The 22158-nt window shown below is 41.0% G+C and overlaps 3 protein-coding genes across 3 annotated transcripts; 2 read left to right on the forward strand and 1 right to left on the reverse strand.

Moving 5' to 3' along the window:
• Positions 1–273: 273 nt before the first annotated feature.
• On the forward strand, positions 274–4089 carry LOC113154314 (kelch-like protein 10). Its single transcript, XM_026348440.1, has 5 exons — positions 274–600; positions 996–1485; positions 1917–2510; positions 2667–2816; positions 3567–4089. The coding sequence occupies exons 1-5, from the start codon at positions 356–358 to the stop codon at positions 3912–3914; spliced, it is 1827 nt and encodes a 608-aa protein (XP_026204225.1). The 5' UTR covers positions 274–355; the 3' UTR covers positions 3915–4089.
• A 436-nt stretch (positions 4090–4525) lies between these two features.
• Positions 4526–17365, forward strand: appl1 (adaptor protein, phosphotyrosine interaction, PH domain and leucine zipper containing 1). The gene is made up of 22 exons (XM_026348431.1): positions 4526–4695; positions 6142–6240; positions 6401–6460; positions 7801–7872; positions 8042–8129; positions 8643–8684; positions 9278–9336; positions 9708–9854; positions 10438–10520; positions 10663–10824; positions 11014–11202; positions 11300–11342; positions 11423–11479; positions 11565–11656; positions 11750–11929; positions 12771–12823; positions 13160–13334; positions 13702–13738; positions 13824–13964; positions 14053–14103; positions 14215–14304; positions 14999–17365. The coding sequence occupies exons 1-22, from the start codon at positions 4642–4644 to the stop codon at positions 15149–15151; spliced, it is 2127 nt and encodes a 708-aa protein (XP_026204216.1). The 5' UTR covers positions 4526–4641; the 3' UTR covers positions 15152–17365.
• Positions 17366–17512: 147 nt separating this feature from the next.
• On the reverse strand, positions 17513–20053 carry LOC113154327 (ADP-ribosylation factor 1-like). The gene is made up of 6 exons (XM_026348456.1): positions 19867–20053; positions 19184–19264; positions 18973–19082; positions 18817–18888; positions 18445–18567; positions 17513–18276 (listed from the first exon to the last, which is right to left on the reverse strand). Exons 1-6 carry the CDS (start codon positions 19931–19933, stop codon positions 18190–18192), a joined length of 540 nt encoding a protein of 179 aa, XP_026204241.1. The 5' UTR covers positions 19934–20053; the 3' UTR covers positions 17513–18189.
• Between the last annotated feature and the right edge of the window lie 2105 nt (positions 20054–22158).

Raw genomic sequence — 22158 nt, forward strand, 5'->3', positions numbered from 1 at the left:
GTTTTGTGAAGAAATATATGAGTCTTTCTTGATTCATACATAGTGATGTCAGTGAGACTGTTTATATATTAATACTATAGGCTACTAGACTAGAAAATGACGTGTAGAGTTTGGGATTCTGTGGTGTCATAATTTTGGGGTCCACATTAAAATAATAACAAATTAGCCTATATTAGAATGTTTTCAGTCACTATATGACACTTTGGTTGTTGTGATGATTTGATTGTTTATATATTTTTGATTTGTTCATGTTGTTTATAATGTGTATGCTTACTGTGAGATAAATGACTGAAATAAGTTGAGCTAAATAATAAAGCATTTAAAATGTGATTGTATGAGGTCGTAACTCCCACAGATGTCCATCTTTGAAATTACTTCAAACCTACTGACTAACACGCCAGGCACAAGCGAGCAGGGACGGGCTTCCAGCACATTAAATCCTAACAGAGGTGATATGGAGAAAAGGATGCGTGACACGGCGTCTGATGTCTTTACTGAATTTCGTTTGGAGGGAAAACTGTGTGATGTGGTGATCAAGGTGGGGGATGTGGAGTTTGATGCCCACAAGATCATCCTCTGTAGCTGCAGCCCATACTTTTGGTGAGTAAAAGTTAGACATAGACATCAGTCTATGAATCTTATTCTATCTTAGTCTTATTCTATTTTTTTTTTTTTTTTTTTTTTTATTGTTTATTACCATTATCATGTCTGAGATGTGTTTTTTAGAGCAGAGCTTTGGGAGCTAAGTGATTTCTATATGTGACTAGCACTGTAAATATTAGTGTGTTAACAGCCACCAACTGTTTTGATAAGAAATCATTTTAAAGAAATACATTCTCTAGTTCTAACATTTGTAACTTGAGAATTTTCTGGTTTAATAGTTGGAAATTCATTTTCTTCCCTTGTTCTTTGTCCATTAAATGACAAAATGGCTAATTGACTCTTGAGGAAGTGACAGATAAATGCTTCATTAAAGATCAGTCCTAATCCCACAGCACTCTCTTCACTGGTGCCTGGGCGACCTCGAAGAAGCAGATGTACATTATCCCCGGGGTTACACCTGAGATGATGCAGCTGATCATCAACTATGCCTACACCCACTCTATCCCTGTGACAAAGCATAATGTGGCAGAGGTTTTGGCAGCTGGAGACCAGTTTTGGGTCCAGGGGATCATTCAGGCCTGCTGCTGTTTCCTTGAGGATCAGCTGTGCCTGAGGAACTGCATTGGCATCTGGAGGCTGGTGAGCTTCTACCACTTCCCCGAGCTAAAGCAGAAGGTCTTTTTCTACATCCTGCACAACTTTGAGGACATAGTTTGTGTCTCAAATGAGCTGCTGAACCTGTCTTTGGAGCAGCTGGTTGTTATCATCGAGAATGATCACCTCAATGTGCAACATGAAAATACAGTGTTTGAAGCCATCCAGCGCTGGATTAACCATGTACCTGACCAAAGACGCGGTTGTATCTCTGTGCTGTTGCCCAAGGTAACTAAACAATGTCCACAGTTATTCTAGTCAGCTTAAGGCATCACAAAGTATTTCTATAGAAACAAGCTGAAAACCAGGCAGGAAAACAACAGTACTTTTGTTTTTTAATATCGCTTATTGTACATCAACCAATAATTATCTTTTCCTGACAATCAATCAGCAGTTTCATGGTGTGCCACTACGATAACCAGCTGCATTAAGGAGATACTATCGATGGAAAGTGAGGTTGAGTTGGTACCACGTAATGCCTAAAAACTGTTATAGAGAAGATCAGAGTGGATGGTTGGAAATATTGAATTGGTGGCTTTTTGAACTTTATATACAACCATACTAAGAGAACTTAGCCCTGGTTTGAGTCCATGTCCTGCTTCCATCTTTGTACTTGACTGAATTAACCTGTTTTTAATTGTCTTTTTACGTTTCTCCAGGTGCGACTGGGCTTGATGAGTCCTGCCTACCTCGAATATGCTGTGATTGAGAATGCTTTGGTAAAGGACCAAGCTGAATGTAAACCCATCATTGAGGAGGCAATAAAGAGGTTTAGGTCTAGAAATTCTACCCGAGGTCACCCACTGGTTCGCCCACGCCTCCCTCCTGCCATTTTATTGATCACCGGAGGCAAAGATTTTAGCACTGCCACCACCAGCCTCAAGGCGTATGATGCCCGAGCTGACTTATGGGTCACTTTAAATGCAAAAACAGCGCGTGCTCACCATGGTGCTGCTGTCCTCAATGGCTTTGTGTATGTAATTGGTGGCTGCAACCTACAAACTTACTTGAATAGCGTGCAAAGGTTTGACATTGTGACCTGCACATGGCACCAGGTGGCACCCATGAACTTCTGCCGCTGCTATGTCAGCGTTGCTGTGCAGAATGGCTGCATTTATGCCATGGGAGGCTTCAATGGTCACACTTATTATAACACTGTCGAGTGCTACAACCCCGAGAGGAACCAGTGGACCATGATGGCACCAATGCGGGCAAAGAGGTGTGGGGCCGGTGCTACAACTCTAAATGGCAAGGTGGGTGAAGGAGGGATGACTAACACAGTTTATATATGTTTTATGAGGCATACCGTATTTCTTCAAATTTAACAATCTGAGAACTTTGGTACATTACATTTTGGAGCACTTACTGTATTTTGTATTGGATCAAACTCTCCAGCACCTCTCTTGTAGGTGTACATTTGTGGAGGATTCAATGGGTATCGCAGTCTCTCCACAGCTGAATGCTACAACCCCAACACCAACCTGTGGACCCCGATTGCCCCTATGAGGAGATGTCGAAGTGGCCTGGGGGTCACTGCCTACAGAGGCGAGATCTATGCTGTAAGTGTGTGGTATTATTATTAACGTAAGAGGGTTGGTTGAACCTTGTTTATGGTTGATGGAGTCTAACAAAACAGCAAAAGAACGATCTAAAGACATTTGTGGACCTGCAATGATGATTTTTGATCTTCTTGTCTCTATTTAATTGTAATCCCTTGATCCTGTAAATGTAATATTTAACTAATTTATATAAAAATAAATATGTAGGTCTAGTAAATATTTATGCATATTTAGGTTAAAGCAATCAAAAGTGTTAATTAGAAGTAGAGTACAGTTACATATTTAATGTTACTTAAAAGTACAAAAGTACTATAAAATAAAATACTCAATATACAGATGGCCCATTTCAGAGTACTGTATTTGATATTACAGTATTATAATATATCAGTGCATTAATGTGTCCACTGCTGGGTGCCATGTGAAGTTTTTAAGGGGATCAATAAACACTAATTGTATTATTAATCTAAAACAGCAAAATAACAAGCAAATAACTTTACAAAATAATAGCAGTGGAGAATAATGTGTGTCCAAGCCTCGAAGCTTTTATATTTTAAACTACCTGGCTGCTTCCTCAACAATCAGCACCATCACACATTTTTGCAACACAAGACTGGAACAGTATTTCTGTAACATGAGTCACACAAAAGGCCCAAAAAACACTATTAGAAAGGGAGTGTGTCTATTCTTCACATTAACTGTTTCCATGAGCTTCAGAAACTGTAGATACACATTTCACCTTCTCTCTCCCAGGTTGGAGGCACTGTTAGTGGTTACTCCCACCTGCGCACTGTTGAGGTCTACAACCCTCAAACCTGCAGGTGGAGCACACTGATACCCATGTCCAACCCTCGCAGTTACTTTGGTATCGGGGTGGTGGATGACCAGCTCTTCGTGGTCGGAGGACAGGACTGCTCCACCACTCTCTCAGCTGTAGAGTGCTACAGTGAGATCACTCACATGTGGCACAATGCCTCTTACATTGGGATGTCACGCAGTGGCCTGAGCTGCTGCGTGCTGCAAGGACACCACAGTGTGGTAGAGAACTTGTTCCCTCGTGATGACCCGACAATCCCCAGTATGGAGGAAGCCCGGTCCTGATACACTTCACTTCACACTTGAGGTGGAGGGGTTATTATTCCATACTGTACAGTGTCAGCATATTTTACATATCTCTATCTACACTGCCTTTATTATGCACACTTTTCCTGCGTTCATATTATAGATATTTACACTATGTTTACCTGTTTCTACATGACTAATAAATAGTTACTGCTCTACCGCATGCACTGAAGAATTTTTATTATTATGGCATGTTTGTTAATTTCCCTGATTGCAGAAGGCCACTTGACTTCAAGTATAGTCATTATGATATTATACTAAATAAAACCTTTCCAATCAAGCAGAAATAACTGGTCTTTTTAGACTGGTTAGAAGGTCGAGTTTGAGGACTTAGAAGGACTTCACTATATCACACCAAACATACCTTTAATGGGTTTTTTAACTGCAGTAATAAAACAGAAAAACCTGAACGGACTGGGCGCCATTGTGGCTCCAAGCTGTACACAAAAACAGTGAAAGGGCGACCCTGGTCAGAGCCAACATGGCGTCGTTTTCGCCTTTTAAAAAAGCAACCAATTAAATTATTGCTCTCTCTTCCTATCCAATTAAACAGCAGCTGGAGGGCGGGACATGCGGAAGTGGGAGGGGCTTATTTGGGTGTTGTGAATTCGTGTGTCTAACAGATCTTGAGTGGGAGTTGTCGGAGCGATTTGTTGTGTGTTTTGTTCCTGGATTACCACCGACGTCCATCTCGCCAACCGTAGCCATGCCCGGGATAGAGAAACTGCCGATAGAGGAGACGCTGGAGGACAGTCCGCAGGTAACAGTTCTCCTCCGTGGAGGCTTCACCTAGCATGCTAACGTTAGCCAGCTGTACGGTTACGCTAACTGTCTTTGTGGGCTCAGTGTTTGCCAACAACCAGCCAAGAGATGCCAAGTTCAGCCAGCCTGCTAACCGCTAACGGCCCAGCTAACCACAGCTGTCAATATAATACCCAAACCTTAATCCTGTGCATCGACATCATGGGGCAACACCAGTCAGCTAGTGGGGATTCAGTAAAGATCAACACCAGTCAGTGCTGGTTCGCACAGAGATGATCTCCAACAGTTAGCCGGCTACTTCCTTAGCTACACGTCCTCCTCCCTGCAGGGAAAACTGTTCATCTTTTGGCCGAGCAGCAGTGTCACTCGGCTGCTATGTGTTGTTGTTCATTGATCAAGTCACACGGGGAAGAAATCTGCAGCTGCACTGATTCAGGTGACTTAAAACACACCCCGATCAGTGATGATATCTCCTGCAGCAAATCCAGATGAAAACACCTGCTGTGACATCACGGTTTGGGGTGTGGCCACAGTGAAACACACCTGATCAGACTATCTGTACATGTGGAGATACATGTCTGGATATTTTATTTTAGTTATTTTGGGTAAGGGTTAGGGTTAGGGGCTAACAGTACAAACAGAACTGAGATGCTGCATCGGGCTGTGGCTGTGACATTTTATAAGTGATTTACAAAGTAATTACTGGTATTTGCTGCCTTAGACTGTGTCTTAAAGCATATTCCACTTATGGTTAGTCTTTCTTTGGGTTACTAGGCTTCAGTGGATCTAATGCTGCTGAACCCTACTAGGTTATAACTGAGTATTTCCTCTTTGCCAGCTGTTAAGGATGGGACTGGAAATATCCTGCTTCACAGTTGTGTGGCAGCCATGACACAAGAAACTGATAAAGGGAAGAACTGATTCCAATTCCAATATATGCAGGCTCTGGACAGTAATGTCCTGCAGTCAGTCAAGATTGGATTCTACATCCAGACAATAATGTAAAACAGACCTCCAAACAACAATGAACAACAGAAGTCTTAAGGGAAATCTTAAACATTTGTGTGAACAACCTTAGAGCAAGTGATCTGCAGGAAAAGAGAATTCCTAAATCAAGTAAACAACTTTCAGGTCGTTAAAGAAAGTGCTTGTAAGCTGTGATATCTGCCAAAGGTGGGTCACTGAGGGCTGGGTTTGGCATAGACGTGCATTTATTTATCTATCGCGGTGACAGATGAGTTGAGAGTTACAATGATAGAGACACACCTTTATGACATACTTTCACTGTGGCGACATGTAGTAGGTGTGTTTGCATAGATAGATGTGGGTTTAGTTTTTGGCAGTTACACAGGGAGCCATCTAAGGACATAATATGCTGAGCGATGTTCTACAGATTTATCAAATAATAAACTCTTTGTTAATTTTGACTTGTGTTACTGTGTAGACACGGTCTCTGCTGGGAGTGTTTGAAGAGGACACTGCAGCCATCTCCAACTACTGTACACAGCTCTATCAGGCTATGCAGAGGATTTATGATGCACAGGTACACACACACACACACACGCCTGTTTGACACCTATAGTGCCACAGGCATTGCAAGTATAGACAGAACATACAGCAATGTTAAATGGCTGCAGATTGAATAATGTATCAACAGCAGTTTGGCACCATCTCATCATCACATCTCATCTTTTCTTTTTCAGAATGAACTCAGTGCTGCAACACACCTGACCTCTAGACTGCTGAAAGAGTACGACAAACAGGTGAGCCACCATGCTAGAACATTGTTCTTATATTACCTTCAAATGTAAGACTATACAGTACAGCATTGACGCCTGCTTTCACGCTACTGCTGGGGGAAGTTTCTGTTAGATGTTATTAATCCAGGACTCATCCTTGAAGCCTTTTTTCTTTTAAAGTTAGGTGTAATAGTATCATCAAAGCACACAGTAACACAATCATAATCAATCTTCAACCTAAATAGGCTCTTAGAAGTGTTCAAAGGGATTTTCACCAGCAGCTTTTAGACTTTGTGAGAGCCATAATTCAGATGATTAAATTCCAGGACCATTTTTGCAGTAAATATGTCAGGAGATGTTTTTTTATTCAATTCAAATTAACTTCCTCCATGGCAGCAAAATGTACAGTGGCCCTAAGAGCTCAGTGTGCTGCAGCCGAAATAATACTGAAGAAAACAACTTCAGTAATTTGACTACAGAGGTTCAACAGTTAAATCAGAATAAAACAAATACAGAAACAGGATGTATGACGACATATATATTTTTAGTGCTGCCCTGTAAATGTATCAGTTTCCAGATGCAACAGTTGTCTCCAGGTGGGTATTCACAAGCACTCACTCACTTGCTGCCTCTATAGTGGCTCATGTTGGTATTTGAAGGCGACTTATGTTGGTAAATTGTCATCATTTTGAGATATAGATGTATATTTAATTGATTGCAGTAACAATTCTGTGATATTTGTCTGTTTGCATGTGTTTCCTGAACCTGTTGTAGGTTAAACTGAACTAATGAACAGTCACTAGCTTAGCAACAACAGCTACAAACAAACCCTAATGCACTTTGTTACATTGGGAATGTTTTTGTGCATTTAAAGCCACTGTCTGTTTGGTCCCAGATATAAGAGTGTTTCTACAAAGTCCCTTCTTCCATTTAACACCAGCCTCCCACCGTGAAACACAAGCAATCAGTCTTATGACCCTTCAGCTCACTGTGTAACACAGTACATTAAGTTTGGCTTTGTGACACCATCCATTAGCATTTTAACAATAACCACTGCTCAGATCTCTTAGGTCTCACACACATTCAGCACTCTACTGATTATCTGCTGCACATGTCTTTTTGTCCTGCACCTTTCACAAAACAACATATGATCACAGTTTTGTAATTATTCACTATCTTATAACATTATCTTTAGCAGAAGGATCAGTTGTGTTGTTACGTGATGACGTATCTGGAGAACTGTTAAAAGTCACAGATTTATTTGCTGTGGATTTTACACTTACTGTTTTTGCTGCTGAACAGGAATCATCCCTGTCAGGAGTCAGTTTTAATCCACTCCTTCATGTTGTTACTGTTGTCTGCAGCGTTTTCCTCTAGGGGGCGACGATGAGGTGATGAGCTCCACCCTGCAGCAGTTTGCAAAAGTCATCGATGAGGTGAGTGAGAAATCAAACGCCTTCTTCTGCTTTAATGGATGTTTGTTTTTATCCTGATGGACATCCCACACGGGCAGATTTGACCTCTTATGACATGCTCTCACAGGAATATTTGAATGTCTGTCACTATGGACATCACACCTCCACCTCCCCCCTTTTCTTTTTCTAGTTGAGTTCCTGTCACGCTGTGTTGTCCACCCAACTTGCAGATGCTATGATGTTTCCTATCACTCAGTTTAAAGAGAGAGACCTGAAAGGTAGGAAACACGCATACACTGACTCCAACAGTTCAACAAGTCTGACCCAAAGAGTAAAACCAGTGTCTGAACTACATAACCACAAACCACAGCTAAAACCTCAAACATGTTATCTGACAGGATTTTCCACGAACCTGGCTGCAGGGATTTAATGAGATCCAACACTGATGCTGTGAAATAAAGTCTAGCTCACAGTCTGTGTTCCACTTCATCCTAGAGATGAGGCTGAGATCTGGACTCTGTGGAGACCAGTAAAGTTCCTCCACAGCCAACTGGAAAACTTCTTTATGGACCCGAGTCACATTAAAAACAGAAGATTTTCCTGCTCAAATAATTGGAATTGCTCTGTTGTATAAAATATAACTGTGTGCATTTGTCTTCAGGTGGACTAAAAAGCCCAAATAGAGAAAACAGAACCAGGACAAAATGACTTAGAAGTAGTGTCCACACACACACAACCAGCAAATGAACCTCTAACACTATAACGTGCTTTTTTCTGTTTTGTCTTCACAGAGATCCTCACTCTGAAAGAAGTCTTCCAAATAGCCAGTGATGGTAAATATATTTAATTTGTTATTTTAGAAGGACCCCCCCCACACACACACACACAATTCGTTCCTGTTGCTCTATTGATAATGGTTCTTCTAGCTGGTATCATGGTTTTAAATAGAAATACTGAAAACAGGACTAAAACCCTTTAACCTGGTGTTTGTTTCTGTCAGTTGAGTCAGTGGAGGTAAAGTAATCTTAACGTAGCATCTTATTCTTTGTTCACTGATATTTTTTTACCAGGAAGCCAGACGACAATGGCTGCTAACCTTGTTTGATAAAATTAAGTCAATGGATGTTTCTGGAAAACTATGTTACTTTGAAAAGGTTTTGACGTCTTTGAAGAATTTACAGCTGCTATCTCGTGGCCACAGTCGGCTTCATGCATTACAGTGTGAAGTTCAACTTAATCTAAAATATGTGCAGACCTCTGGCTCCTGCACATTCGAAGGAAGTCACTCCCACAAAACTCACATCTGCTTCACCTTATTTTTAATGGTTACTGGCACCGGATGATTGTCTTATGTTCTCTTTTCACCAGTGTCACTGCTGAAAAGGAAAAGAAATCAAAAGACTTACCTCCCTGTTTCTGTCTGCAGATCATGACACAGCCATAAACAGATACAGCCGCCTGTCCAAGAAGAGGGACAATGACAAGGTAACAGTAGTGAGGAAGCACAGCTCACATTATGTTATTAGTTCATTCAGTCATTAATTCAGTTCATGTGAGCTGGTTTCACCTTTCACCAGACCTTCACTGACAGGAAATCTCTTTAGTCTATCCAAGGTATTAACTGGAATTAAATACTGTAACTGGTGATGTACCAACTTCAGATTCATCTCCTGAATGTTTTTTACCTGCAGCAAAGCTCAAGTTTTGCAGGTTGATTTTCATGCAGCAGGTTGGAATCTGTTTAATTCCAGCTGCATGAAAGAAAAATGATCATCAGCAGTGGGACAGTTTCACAATATCAGGGTCTTATCCAAACTTATGTTATATTATATATAAAATTATGTTGTTTGTGACAGGTGCGGGCGGAAGTGGTTGAAGACGTCTACACCTCCCGTAAGAAACAGCACCAGACCATGATGCACTACTTCTGCTCACTTAACACGCTACAGTACAAGAAGAAGACGGCTCTGCTGGAGCCACTGCTGGGCTACATGCAGGCTCAGGTACGCACACACACACACACACAAAGTGCACTAATGATTTTTAATCTAGACCTGAGGATGTCCACACTTGGATGCTGAGGTCAGACTACATACAGGTTTCTGGCTCATGAAGATTGTTGACTGAACCCGAGAAGAGCAAAGAGACGGTCTGAAAACAAGCTCGTCCCATGCTGTATCACCTGTCAACCATTGTTGTTTTGGTCTGAGACTGAAGGTGCTGAACTGTCCTCTGGGACAGACCAACATTAGAAAGAAGGGAAGGAACGCAGGCACTGGCTTTATTAATCCCAGAGGGAAATTCCAGCAGTAATTTCAGAACAATAACACAGAGGAACAACGCAGGTTAAACTAAATAGACCAAATAAAGTTTCAAACCCAAACTTACCTTAAACGGCGCGTACTGAGTTTAACAATGACAGTTAACAATAATGTATTTTCACCCTAGAGACCAGGGTTTCTACCTGCCATTAAAACATCTGAACTTTAAAACCAGTAAATGAATAAATGCTGGTTCCCCAGATGGTCCCGTTACCAAACATGCTGATGTTTCTTTATCTTTACCTGTGTTTGTTGTTGTTTACAGATCAGTTTCTTTAAGCTGGGGTCAGAAAATCTCACCCAGCAGTGGGAGGACTTCCTGGGAACTATAGGAACCAGTGTCCAGAAGTAAGATCCTCAACCCACCACCTAGTCTGCTTCAGTTGTTTCTTCTTTTGTTTGTTCTAACTTCAAGATGGAGACATTATAGAAATATAGGAAACATCAGCAGAGACTCCAGCGTCTTGTGTGTGTGTGTGTGTTTTTTCAGTGTGCGTCGGGAGATGGAGGAAGAGGTGGGGCAGATGCAGCAGACCATCCAGCAGATGGAGAGGTCATGTGACCCACTGTATGTGCCGTGTGATCCTGACCCGGCCTACTCTCCTGTCTGTCGCAGCTTGACCAGAAAACAGGGCTACCTGCACATCCGCAAGTAAGAACACACACACACACACACACACATTCAGATGATTTCTTTGTGACACAGTCACACAGTTCTCTCTGTCATTGCTGCTCTGGCTGTACTGTATTTGCATGTGGTGTTAAAATCATTTTTGAATGATGTCGATTACATTTAGTTGGTCTTCAGTTAGTTAAAGTCGCTCTACTATCTGTCTCGCAGTAAGACCGGCCTGGTGTCGTCATCCTGGGAGCGTCAGTACTTCTTCACACAGGGAGGGAACCTGATGCATCAAGCCCGAGGCGAGGTGGCCGGTGGCCTGGTCACGGACCTCGACAACTGCTCCGTCATGGCTGTCGACTGTGACGACCGCCGCTTCTGCTTCCAGGTCACTTCCTTCGATGGCAAGAAGTGAGAGCTGCTGTTGTTGATACTTTGACCTGTGTATAAATGTCTCGTGTCTCTGAGATTTCACTCAGCGCTGTTGTTTTCTTGTGTGCTTTGTTAGAGTGGTGACGCTGCAGGCAGAGAGCAGGAAGGACTGTGAGGAGGTAAAATGTTTTCCTGTCACGTTACCTGCTCTGTGTTCTGCTGTTTTCTCACTTTATGTCTGTGCTACTTCTCCCATCAGTGGGTCTCCACCATCAACAACATCTCAAAGAGGATCTACCTGAGTGAGAACGCAGAGGTCTGTGTCCTACCTCAATCAAGTTCAGGTGTCCACCTACTTCATTTAGTGTGATCATGCAAATGAAATGTTTTCCTGTTGGCAGGAGCTGGCAGCCAGAGTGAACCAGTCAGCTCTTGAAGCAGTGACTCCATCGCCGTCTTTCCAACAGAGACACGAGAGCATGAGACCGAGCAGGTAGGACTGTCACTGACCAGGTGTGACTGACAACTTCATAACCCGTCAGATACAATTAAGTCAAGTCTGCATCTCTCCCTCTCTCCGCTCCAGCAAAGGGCGTACGGGCCGAGCGAGCAGTATTAGCTCTGTGGGGTCTGAGCCATCGCCTGCTCTTTCTGTGCTCTCATTGGACGCGCTGGTTGCCCCGGAAACACCAATCCAGTTTGACATCATCTCCCCCGTCAGCGAGGAGAACTCAGGACAGAGCAAGACGGCAGCACAGTGCGGCAGGTGTGTGTGTGTGTGTGTGTGTGTGTGTGAAAAAATATGATGAACGTCAGCTATTTTATGTCAGCAGCAGGAAGCAGGAATGACCTTAGCAATCAAAATGTGTGTAATATGTTATTAGTCGTATTAGATTATTATACAGTCAGCATGGGAGGGAGAAATCAGTAAGAGCCTCCCATTGGATAATTACTGCATGGATGATTATGTTTCAGCTGTCAACAAGTTATTGAACTCTAACTGATGCAGTGAGTAGCTTCTCATCACTTAAACAACCACGTTTGAAGAAACATCCTGTGGTGGTGGAAAATATATTAATCTGTTTCAGAAGAGTCAAATTATTGGCATCAAGCAAGAAAACATCTAAGGAGATTGATGAAACTATTAAACTGATCTGGAGTTGCTGCAGTTGGTCGGGTTTAGGTTCAACAATGCTATGTGTCCAAAGATTGAGGTCCGCTGACGACCTGAATATACTGAATGACCAGGTTATTCCATCAATGAATTTATTCCTCCCTGATGACACAAACATATTCCAAGATGAAAATGCAGGATTCATCGGTCTCAATTTGTGAAACAGTGGTTCGAGAGCAGGACACATTATTTTCACATATGGCCACCACAGAGTCCAGACCTTAACCCCATTGAGAATCTTTGGGATGTGCTGGAGAAGACTTTGTGCAGCTGTCCGAGTCTCGTATCATCAAAACAAGATGTTGGTGAAATGTTGACACATTACAGAAGCTTATTGAAACAGTGCCATGTTGAATGCTAAAGGGAGTCCAATGAAATAGAGAGTGACTTTTTTTGGACGAGCAGTGTATGTTTACTGTTTGTGTCTCTGCAGAAGGAGTAATCCGTTTGGAGAGTCAGGAGACAGCACATCAGAAGACAGTGAAGGTACTGTAACCTCATGACCTCATAACCCTAACCCTACCGTCTGTCTGGTCTTTTTTTTATTGTGGTTCTGAGAAAATGTTTAAGTAAGTTTAAAAACGTCTTATTGCAAATAAGAGGCAGTGCAGGACTTCTCTCCTGAGGCCACATGAGGCTATTTTATTCCTACATACCGATAAATAAGGATTTTTCATCTGATGTTATTTTTTCCAATACTTGTCTTCTAGAGTCATCTCTTTAACACCTGCCTTCTATAATTAATTATTATTCTGTGTTTTGTACTTAGTGAACTTGCAGACAGATACATTTCATTGTCTTCTTTGTGTTTTTCTTTTCCAGACTCGATCCTCCACCAGCTCTTCATCGTTCAGTTCCTGGGCTCCATGGAGGTGAAGACTCCCGAGTCTGCCGACGTCATCTCTGAGACCATGAGGCAGATTCTGGCTGCCAGAGCCATCCACAATATCTTCAGGATGACCGAGTCCCACCTGCTGGTCACCTGTGGCTGCCTCAAGTACGAAATACAGTGACTGTGGTTGTGTGTGGTGTCTTACATCATGACATACGTATCAACCAGTGCTTCTATAATAATGTGTAGAAGACAAACTTTAAAACTTTCAAAGATCGAAACATACAATAAAAAGTTCAAATTGTGGGAAAACTTTCCCTGAAGTAGTTTTTGTAGAAGGGCTGGTTTATTTCCTGAGATTATTTCCAGGAGAAAGATGAGCATAAGCAACCTTTACTTTTCTATCAGATAGATGAATTTCTTCATCATAAAATCACCAGGCAGCAAATATGAATATAATTTCTGAAGCACTAATTCATCTTTAGGAGTTTGGAAACAGTTTGATCATAATGATGCATGTTTTGTCTTTCAGGCTTATTGATCCTCAGACACAAGTCACTCGACTCAGGGTAAGATGATGCATTTTACTGTTTAGATGTAGTTTTAATCTCACATGTTTCATTAACCTCGTGTTTGTCCTCCTCTGTCCTCTAGTTCCCTCTCTCCAGTGTGGTCCACTGTTCCTCCCATCAGGACAACAAGAGGCTCTTCGGTTTCGTTTTGCAGTCGTCCGGTGGGCGAGGTGACAGCCGAGCCGTCTGCTACATTTTCGAGTCCAACAACGACGGAGAGAAGGTTTGTGTCTCTGTTCGTGTGTTTGTCTGACTGTCTAACGCTCTGCTCCATCTGTCTGTCTGACCTGTCTGTCTTCTTCTTCTGTCAGATCTGTGACAGTATCGGTCTGGCCAAGCAGATAGCGCTCCACTCTGAGATGGTGAGGCACATTTGGAACTGCTCATCTCATTTTAGTCACAGTTTTTTATTTCATTGTGGTAAATCACTGATGTTTTTTGGGTTTGTTTGTTTGGTTTTTTTGTTTGACCAGGATCGTAAGGCTGTGGAGAAGAGGAAGGAGCAGGACAAGGCCAAAGAGAAACAGCAGGAGGAGCTGAGCAAACAGAGACAGATAGAGAAGGTGATCTTCAAATTTAAAACATTTTCCATACAAAAACAGCTTAAAGTCACTTTGATGGTGTCACTGTCTACGGCGACTGTCATCTCTGTCAGTGTCCTGGATCATCTCAGTGCACTGTGACTTAACTCTCAGTACACCACAATGCACCACGTCACCATATCTACAGTTAGCTCAGCTCAGACAGATATCAGGTAATGGATAACAATCTGCTTCTCTGAAAATAATATGAAAGTGAGGGGAGGTTGAAAATGCAGACGTGAGAGAAACAGACTTCAACACAGCATCAGTTAAAAGAGTGTTCATTTTGTCCGATTTCAGGTGCGCGCAAACTACAAACAGAACTCTGCAGTTTGTAACAAATATTTATGTTCATACTGTTTCCTTTCTGTTCTCCAGTCAAACCTTTTCCATACACCTCAGGAGAGCAACATACTAAGCTAATAACACTGACAACAACTAAACAACATAGATTTACAGCAACTTACACAGGAGCAGTGTCTTACTGTGGTTTTTAGAAAGTTTGCCACCTTTGGTACATATTGTTATTGGTACATATTTTTATTGGTACATATTCTCATTGGTAAATATTACTTTAGATCTGATACAACGTGTGGACATCTACTAAAGTGCAGTAACTGGTATTAGCATCAGCAATGACGTGTTCTGAGGAGTAACTCGAGTGTTGTTTCTTCAGGATCTGGAGGAGCAGAGTCGTTTGATCGCCGCCTCGAGTCGTCCTGCCAACCAGCCTGCTTCTGATGGACAGTTCCTAGTGCTCAGCAACAGCCAATCAGAGGACAGCGATGCCGGAGAGGAGGGGAAGAAGAAGGGCGAGTCTGAAGCCTAACGACACGCAGAGGATGCATGTTTGAACTCCCAGGAAAGTCCCAGCTGCTACTGTTGAGACAACAGCTCAGGAATCAGAGGAAGGGAACACCGCCCGCCCGCCTGGGCTACCTGGGACTAAAAAACATGTGCTCCTTTTCTGCTGGACTTGTTTGAAGCTTGTGTTGGAGCCTGTCGCTCTGAAACAGAGGATAAACAAAGTGCACCCTCACTACAAGAGGAGTAGGAAGCGTGAAAAGTCCCAGACTCATATTTTATTCTGTGTGGGGAAAAAAATTAAAAAGCTGCAATGATTAGTTTTTATATCGACTCCAGTTTCCAGAAAAACAGAAACTAAAATCTAGATTAACCTGTAAGTTTCAGTTTTTTATGTTTAATCTGTAAAAAAAAGAACTAACAGTAAAACAGAGGATATAAAACAAAACAACTTAATGAACAAGGAACTGAAGTTGATGCTTGAGGAAACACAGAAGGCACATTTGGACGGTCTCAGCTCTTGCTCAAGGGCACGTTGGCAGGTGACGGCTTCTCTGGCCACTGTGAGATCCCGAAGGGCAACAGGACACCTCATCTGTCGTCCCTGTTTGTAAAACCTGTGCTTTACATTGCTGTAAAACAAAAAGAAACGAAGACAGAGCAGGGAGTTTTATTTTGAAGAGCTCTTCCTGTTGTAATGTTTTTTTGGCTGATGAGTTTTAAACCATGTCTTGTTTTTTAACTAATCTTTCCTTCCACGCAGCCACTGGTCTTATGTCTTATGCCGAGTTATTGCCATAATGATTAGTCAATTAACTAATCAACAGAAAATTAACCTACAACAGTTTGGAAATCACTAAAATCACTAAGTCAGTGTTCCCTGGAAACACAGAAACATTTGCTGCAATTTTAAAAAACAGTTTTGTTTTGTTTATTTATACTGACCAAAACATCCTTTACTCACTTATTTATCAATGTTTGAGGCCTTCATTGGTTCAAATTCATGTTATCCAATGGTTAATTGTCTACACAGGTACTGGAGTCCAGCTTAAGTACGAGAGAGACGGTTGTTATTCGGCTACTAAATTAAAGCTGAACTAAAATAAATCAGATTTAAGGCCTTCAATCCATTGTGTTATCCATCGAAGGACCAGGCTGTTCTCAGATAAAGTGAGTTAATGTGGTCGATCATGTGTTTTTAGTTCGTTCAGTCAGGTTGAGATCTGACTGACACACTCTCTGCAGTGCAATAACTTTGAAGCAGTTCTTTTCTTGCCATTGTCGTTGTTACAAACGAAACACTTGCTGCGCTGGGGTCAAGGAGCTACTCTAATTTAGCGCCAGCTTAGTTTTGATGGAACCATTTGAACCCTTTTCCAGTGCCAATATTGATTTTTGGGGGTGGTTTTTAATGTTTCATACTTTTTTCTTTTCTGCATCTGTTGAAGTTGTTGCAGAAAAACAAAGTGTCATAAGCTGCATTCAGTTCAGCATCCCATCATTTCATGCCATTTGTTTACAGTGTGCATTAGCATGTTGACAGGAGCCAACATGGCCACCACATGGAAAAAAAAAGAAAAACACAGGGAGTGTAAAAGTAAAGAAAAGAAAATGTGATTTAAATTAATGCCAAAAGAGCCTGAGACGCTCTGTGGTCTTTTTGGTTTTCAAAATACTTGGCTGACTGTTAGAAAAGTTGTAAATCTATCAACAGAAACACAAACGTTCTCACTTTTGCTGTTTTTGTTCATATTTTAAAATGAAAAGTCACATTTTTAGCATCATTAAAAAACTAAAATTAGAACCATGTTTCATAAAAGGCCAATGGACAGCCCCCCCACCCCTTCTCTGTTTCTGCTGAGGCTGCAGTGTATTTATCTGGGTCATCATTTGGGGGATTTTAGCTTTTTATGAGTTTTATTCATTATTACCTTTAACCTGATTCACGGTGATTATCTGTAGGAAACAGCTGAAGAAGCTTCGAGATCACAGACATATTACATGTAGGGATGATTAACATCAGATCAGCTCTGGGGAAGTGAACGTGGTGAAGACCTAAATCAACAGTTACTGATAGATGATTTCATTTTTATGTTTTCCTGCTGTACACAGGTGAAGGATGGGGCTGCACTTTACTGAGGCAGGAAAACACAACGTTGAACTGTAAATATGATGATTGATGTTCCTGTGTCATGATTAATAAAAAGGCTTTTCGGTGATAAATAAAGCACTAACTCCACCCACCTGAGTCTGCTGATGTTTTTCTAATCAAACGAACCTCGGCCAGCTACAAGAGCTTCAGGTGTGAAAGTTTAAACTTTGTGGTTGGTTAAATAGTTTGACAAACATCATTTTTAAATAATAAATCTTCTTATATTTTATTAAAGTGTCGGTACAGTATAATATAAAATAGTTTCTGTCATACAGGAAACCAAATTCCATCAGGCAGCTCACAATAAAGAAAGAAAAAACAGATCAGACCATAATGTCACAGAAACAGATGAACTAATTATCAAAACTACAATAAAACATAAAACCAGCGTTTACTCATTCAACCACGTATTATTTTAAAAGATTGTTGCAGTTGAAAAGAAAGAAGTGATATAACTTTATGTAAAGATTAAAACCACTAATGACAGATGAACAGGATGTAAAATAATCCCTAAACAGATGGAAAAACGTGTTTACTTCATTATTATTACTTCAGGCTCTTTGGTTATTGTGTCTGTTCAACACCAAATAAACTGTAAAATCTTATATCAGCCTCCCGTGATCCTCAATCTCTGAGGACTGGTGGTACATTCAAGTGCTGTAGGAATTACTGGAAGTGTTTTTTGATCAACATTTTCACTCTTTCAGTGATTCACATTCCCTGGTTCTTCTTTACATTTTCATGTGTGACATCAACTCAAACCCCAAAGCTCAGTTCAAATGTTTAACGACGAGGTGGATTCATGTCAGGTCCTCGAGGGGTCCTTCGAGTTTCTGCTGGATTCACACACGTGCAGTTGTGCTCAGCAGGAAATAAAAGAAAAGCAGAACACCGGAGCTTCGCGTCACCTCCTACCCTTTCAGGATCTGGTTGGAGAGCCAGTCCAGACCCTCGGCCAGACCTGAACCGCTGATGGCACAGGACGCCTGGACAAACCACTGCAGGCACAAACACAGAGGGACAAAATCCATCAGCTGCAGTTTAAACATGATCAAACATGGTCTCTTAAACCCAGTTACAGTGAATCTCTGCCACCACTAACAACCCAAACTGTGTGTTTATACTGTAAAATGAAATGAATCATCAGGTTATCGTCTGTTACTCACCGGCTGTGGGACTTGTGATAGGCCCAGGGCCTCGGTGATGTCACTGACGGACATGGCTCTGGGCAAATCCTGTTTGTTCGCCAAAACCAGTAAAGCGACGCCCCTCAGTTCCTGTTCCTCCAACTGCAACACACGGGTTGGTTAGTGTGAGTTTGCTGAATTGAATCAAACCAAACTCACTGAACTCTATTTTAATGAGACATTCACTGGTACCAGCTGCTTCAATATGATTACTGATCAAGTTAACTTGAAGGAACAAAGAGGATTTTAGGGAGGTTTTCTAACATTTTACTCACTGATTGGTCAAATATGAGGGGAAACTGACAAAATATGTTCACTTTCAATATTTGTGAATATGGTAAAGCTCGTTACCATCATGTGCAGCTCGTCTGCAGCTTCTTTAATCCTCTGGGGGTCGTTGCTGTCGATCACAAATATCAGACCCTGAAGAAGACACACGTTATGGCACATTATGTCCTCTGTGTAGTAACCATGTCATAGTATTAGTAGTAACAGCAGTAGTATTACCTGTGTGTTAGTGTAGTAATGTCTCCACAGGGGTCTGATGATAGTCTGACCTCCAACATCCCAAACAGTAAAGCTGATGTTCTTGTACTCGACTGTCTCCACATTAAAACCTGCAGACGAACACACGCTAACGTTCATTTATGACTTTGTATTAGTTTTCATTTCCTGTAGTTACAGTTACAGACGGAGGTTATTAAATAAACCCACTGACCGATGGTTGGGATGGTGGTGACGACCTCCGCCAGCTTCATTTTGTAGAGCAGCGTGGTTTTACCTGCAGCATCCAGACCCACTGCACAAACACAAACACACACTGTCAGAATCAGCAGTGATACAAACAGACCTGCGACAAACTGTGATTATTTAACCTGCATTAGTTCAGTTGAAGAAGACTGAATGGATTTTAATAAACAAATTATTGTTTGTTTGTTAAAATATCAAAGTTATTAAAATTGAAAACAAATCTTCCCAGTTTTGTCTTTTTGTCTGCTTTGTTGGTAAAAGCATCATATTTCATTAACTAAAAAAAACTTTAATTAAGGTTAATCACAATAGTTCTAAACTAAATAGATAAACACAGGCAGTGTAAAGTACTACTACTACACCACAGTGGTATATATTATCATATTATCATATTATCATATTTTCTGTACGCCCCAGCTGTATGTAACAATAATTTGTAGTAATTAATTAAAAGTATTTAAGTTATTTATTTATTAAATTATTCAAAACATCTGCTCCACATATAATATTTACATCAATTTAGAGGTTTTAAGAATTTAAGACACATTTTGCTCAAATAAATAAACAATAAACTAATAATTAACTTTACTCTTTCTAACTAGTCTGTCCCACAAAGAGAACTTTAAAACATAATAATCAATCACAGCTCACCCATTAAGATCCTGACAGGTGTCTTGGAGATGAACCTGGAGAACAGTTGGGAGATGATGACGCCCATGACGCTTCAGGTAGATCCGGCTCCAGGTGAGTCTGTAAACGTGTCCGTGTGTCTGTCGCTGGGAGAAGTGGACCATGGTTTTATAGACCAGCAGCGGTGTGTGTGTTGTCATCCACGCTGTCATCCCGGCTGCTGTCACACCGGGACACGGTGGAAGCGCAGGCGCAACAGCTGTTCACCGGAAATCACAACTTCCGCTCACACGGAGTTCAAAATAAAAGCTCGTTTTATTTCCCCGTTTTAAATTCATATTTGCTTCATTACCACAACCTAAATGTAAGAACAAGGCTGTGTATTCTTCTGATGGTTATCAAATTAGAAGCAAAACAGCTACACAAAGACACAACATGACTCAACTACAACGAAAATCCTCAAAGATGCAAAGTGACTACACAGTAAAACAAGTCACCAAAGGAGAACAAAGTGACTAATTAACACTAATCAACCACAGAAAATGAAAACACAGCAGCAAAATAAGTCACAAATTGGCATCAAACATGTAAAATGACAATAGTTAAAAAGACAGTGTAAGGTCACCGAGCAATTACAACAAGGAGACAAAACTCCACACAGAAATGCAAAAATCAAAGCAAAGACCAGAAATCAAAGTCAAAATGAGCACTGCTTATCAACAGAGACAAAAATCAACAGTAAAAAGACACAAAAGGACAAAACACACACAATAATAACAAAGACACAGAATCCCTACAGCGATTAACACGACCTAAATACAATTACTACGTAATAAACCTTTAATTGTTTGTACTGCTTATTGATTCTACATAAGTCCAGGTGAGTGTACATCAGCTGTTTATCTTGATAAACCACATAAGTCCAGGTGAGTGTACATCAGCTGTTTATCTTGATAAACCACATAAGTCCAGGTGAGTGTACATCAGTTGTTTATCTTGATAAACCACATAAGTCCAGGTGAGTGAACATCAGCTGTTTATCTTGATAAACCACATAAGTCCAGGTGAGTTTACATCAGTTGTTTATCTTGATAAACCACATAAGTCCAGGTGAGTTTACATCAGCTGTTTATCTTGATAAACCACATAAGTCCAGGTGAGTTTACATCAGCTGTTTATCTTGATAAACCACATAAGTCCAGGTGAGTGTACATCAGCTGTTTATCTTGATAAACCACATAAGTCCAGGTGAGTTTACATCAGCTGTTTATCTTGATAAACCACATAAGTCCAGGTGAGTGTACATCAGTTGTTTATCTTGATAAACCACATAAGTCCAGGTGAGTGTACATCAGCTGTTTATCTTGATAAACCACATAAGTCCAGGTGAGTGTACATCAGCTGTTTATCTTGATAAACCACATAAGTCCAGGTGAGTTTACATCAGCTGTTTATCTTGATAAACCACATAAGTCCAGGTGAGTTTACATCAGCTGTTTATCTTGATAAACCACATAAGTCCAGTGAGTGTACATCAGCTGTTTATCTTGATAACCACATAAGTCCAGGTGAGTGTACATCAGCTGTTTATCTTGATAACCACATAAGTCCAGGTGAGTGTACATCAGCTGTTTATCTTGATAAACCACATAAGTCCAGGTGAGTTTACATCAGCTGTTTATCTGATAAACCACATAAGTCCAGGTGAGTTTACATCAGCTTGTTATCTTGATAAACACATAAGTCCAGGTGAGTGTACATCAGCTGTTATTTATCTTGATAAACCACATAAGTCCAGGTGAGTGAACATCAGCTGTTTATCTTGATAAAACCACATAAGGTCCAGGTGAGTGTACATCAGCTGTTTATCTGATAAACCACATAAGTCCAGGTGAGTTTACATCAGTTGGTTTATCTTGATAACCACATAAGTCCAGGTGAAGTGTACATCAGTTGTTTATCTTGATAACAACATAAGTCCAGGTGAGTGTACATCAGCTGTTTATCTTGATAAACACATAAGTCCAGGTGAGTGTACATCAGCTGTTATCTGTGATAAACCACATAAGTCCAGGTGAGTGTACATCAGCTGTTTATCTTGATAAACCACATAAGTCCAGGTGAGTTTACATCAGCTGTTTATCTTGATAAACCACATAAGTCCAGGTGAGTTTACATCAGTTGTTTATCTTGATAAACCACATAAGTCCAGGTGAGTGTACATCAGCTGTTTATCTTGATAAACCACATAAGTCCAGGTGAGTGTACATCAGCTGTTTATCTTGATAAACCACATAAGTCCAGGTGAGTGTA

The sequence above is a fragment of the Anabas testudineus genome, chromosome 5 (genome assembly GCF_900324465.2).
Source record: "Anabas testudineus chromosome 5, fAnaTes1.2, whole genome shotgun sequence".
Classification (NCBI taxonomy): Eukaryota; Metazoa; Chordata; class Actinopteri; order Anabantiformes; family Anabantidae; genus Anabas; species Anabas testudineus.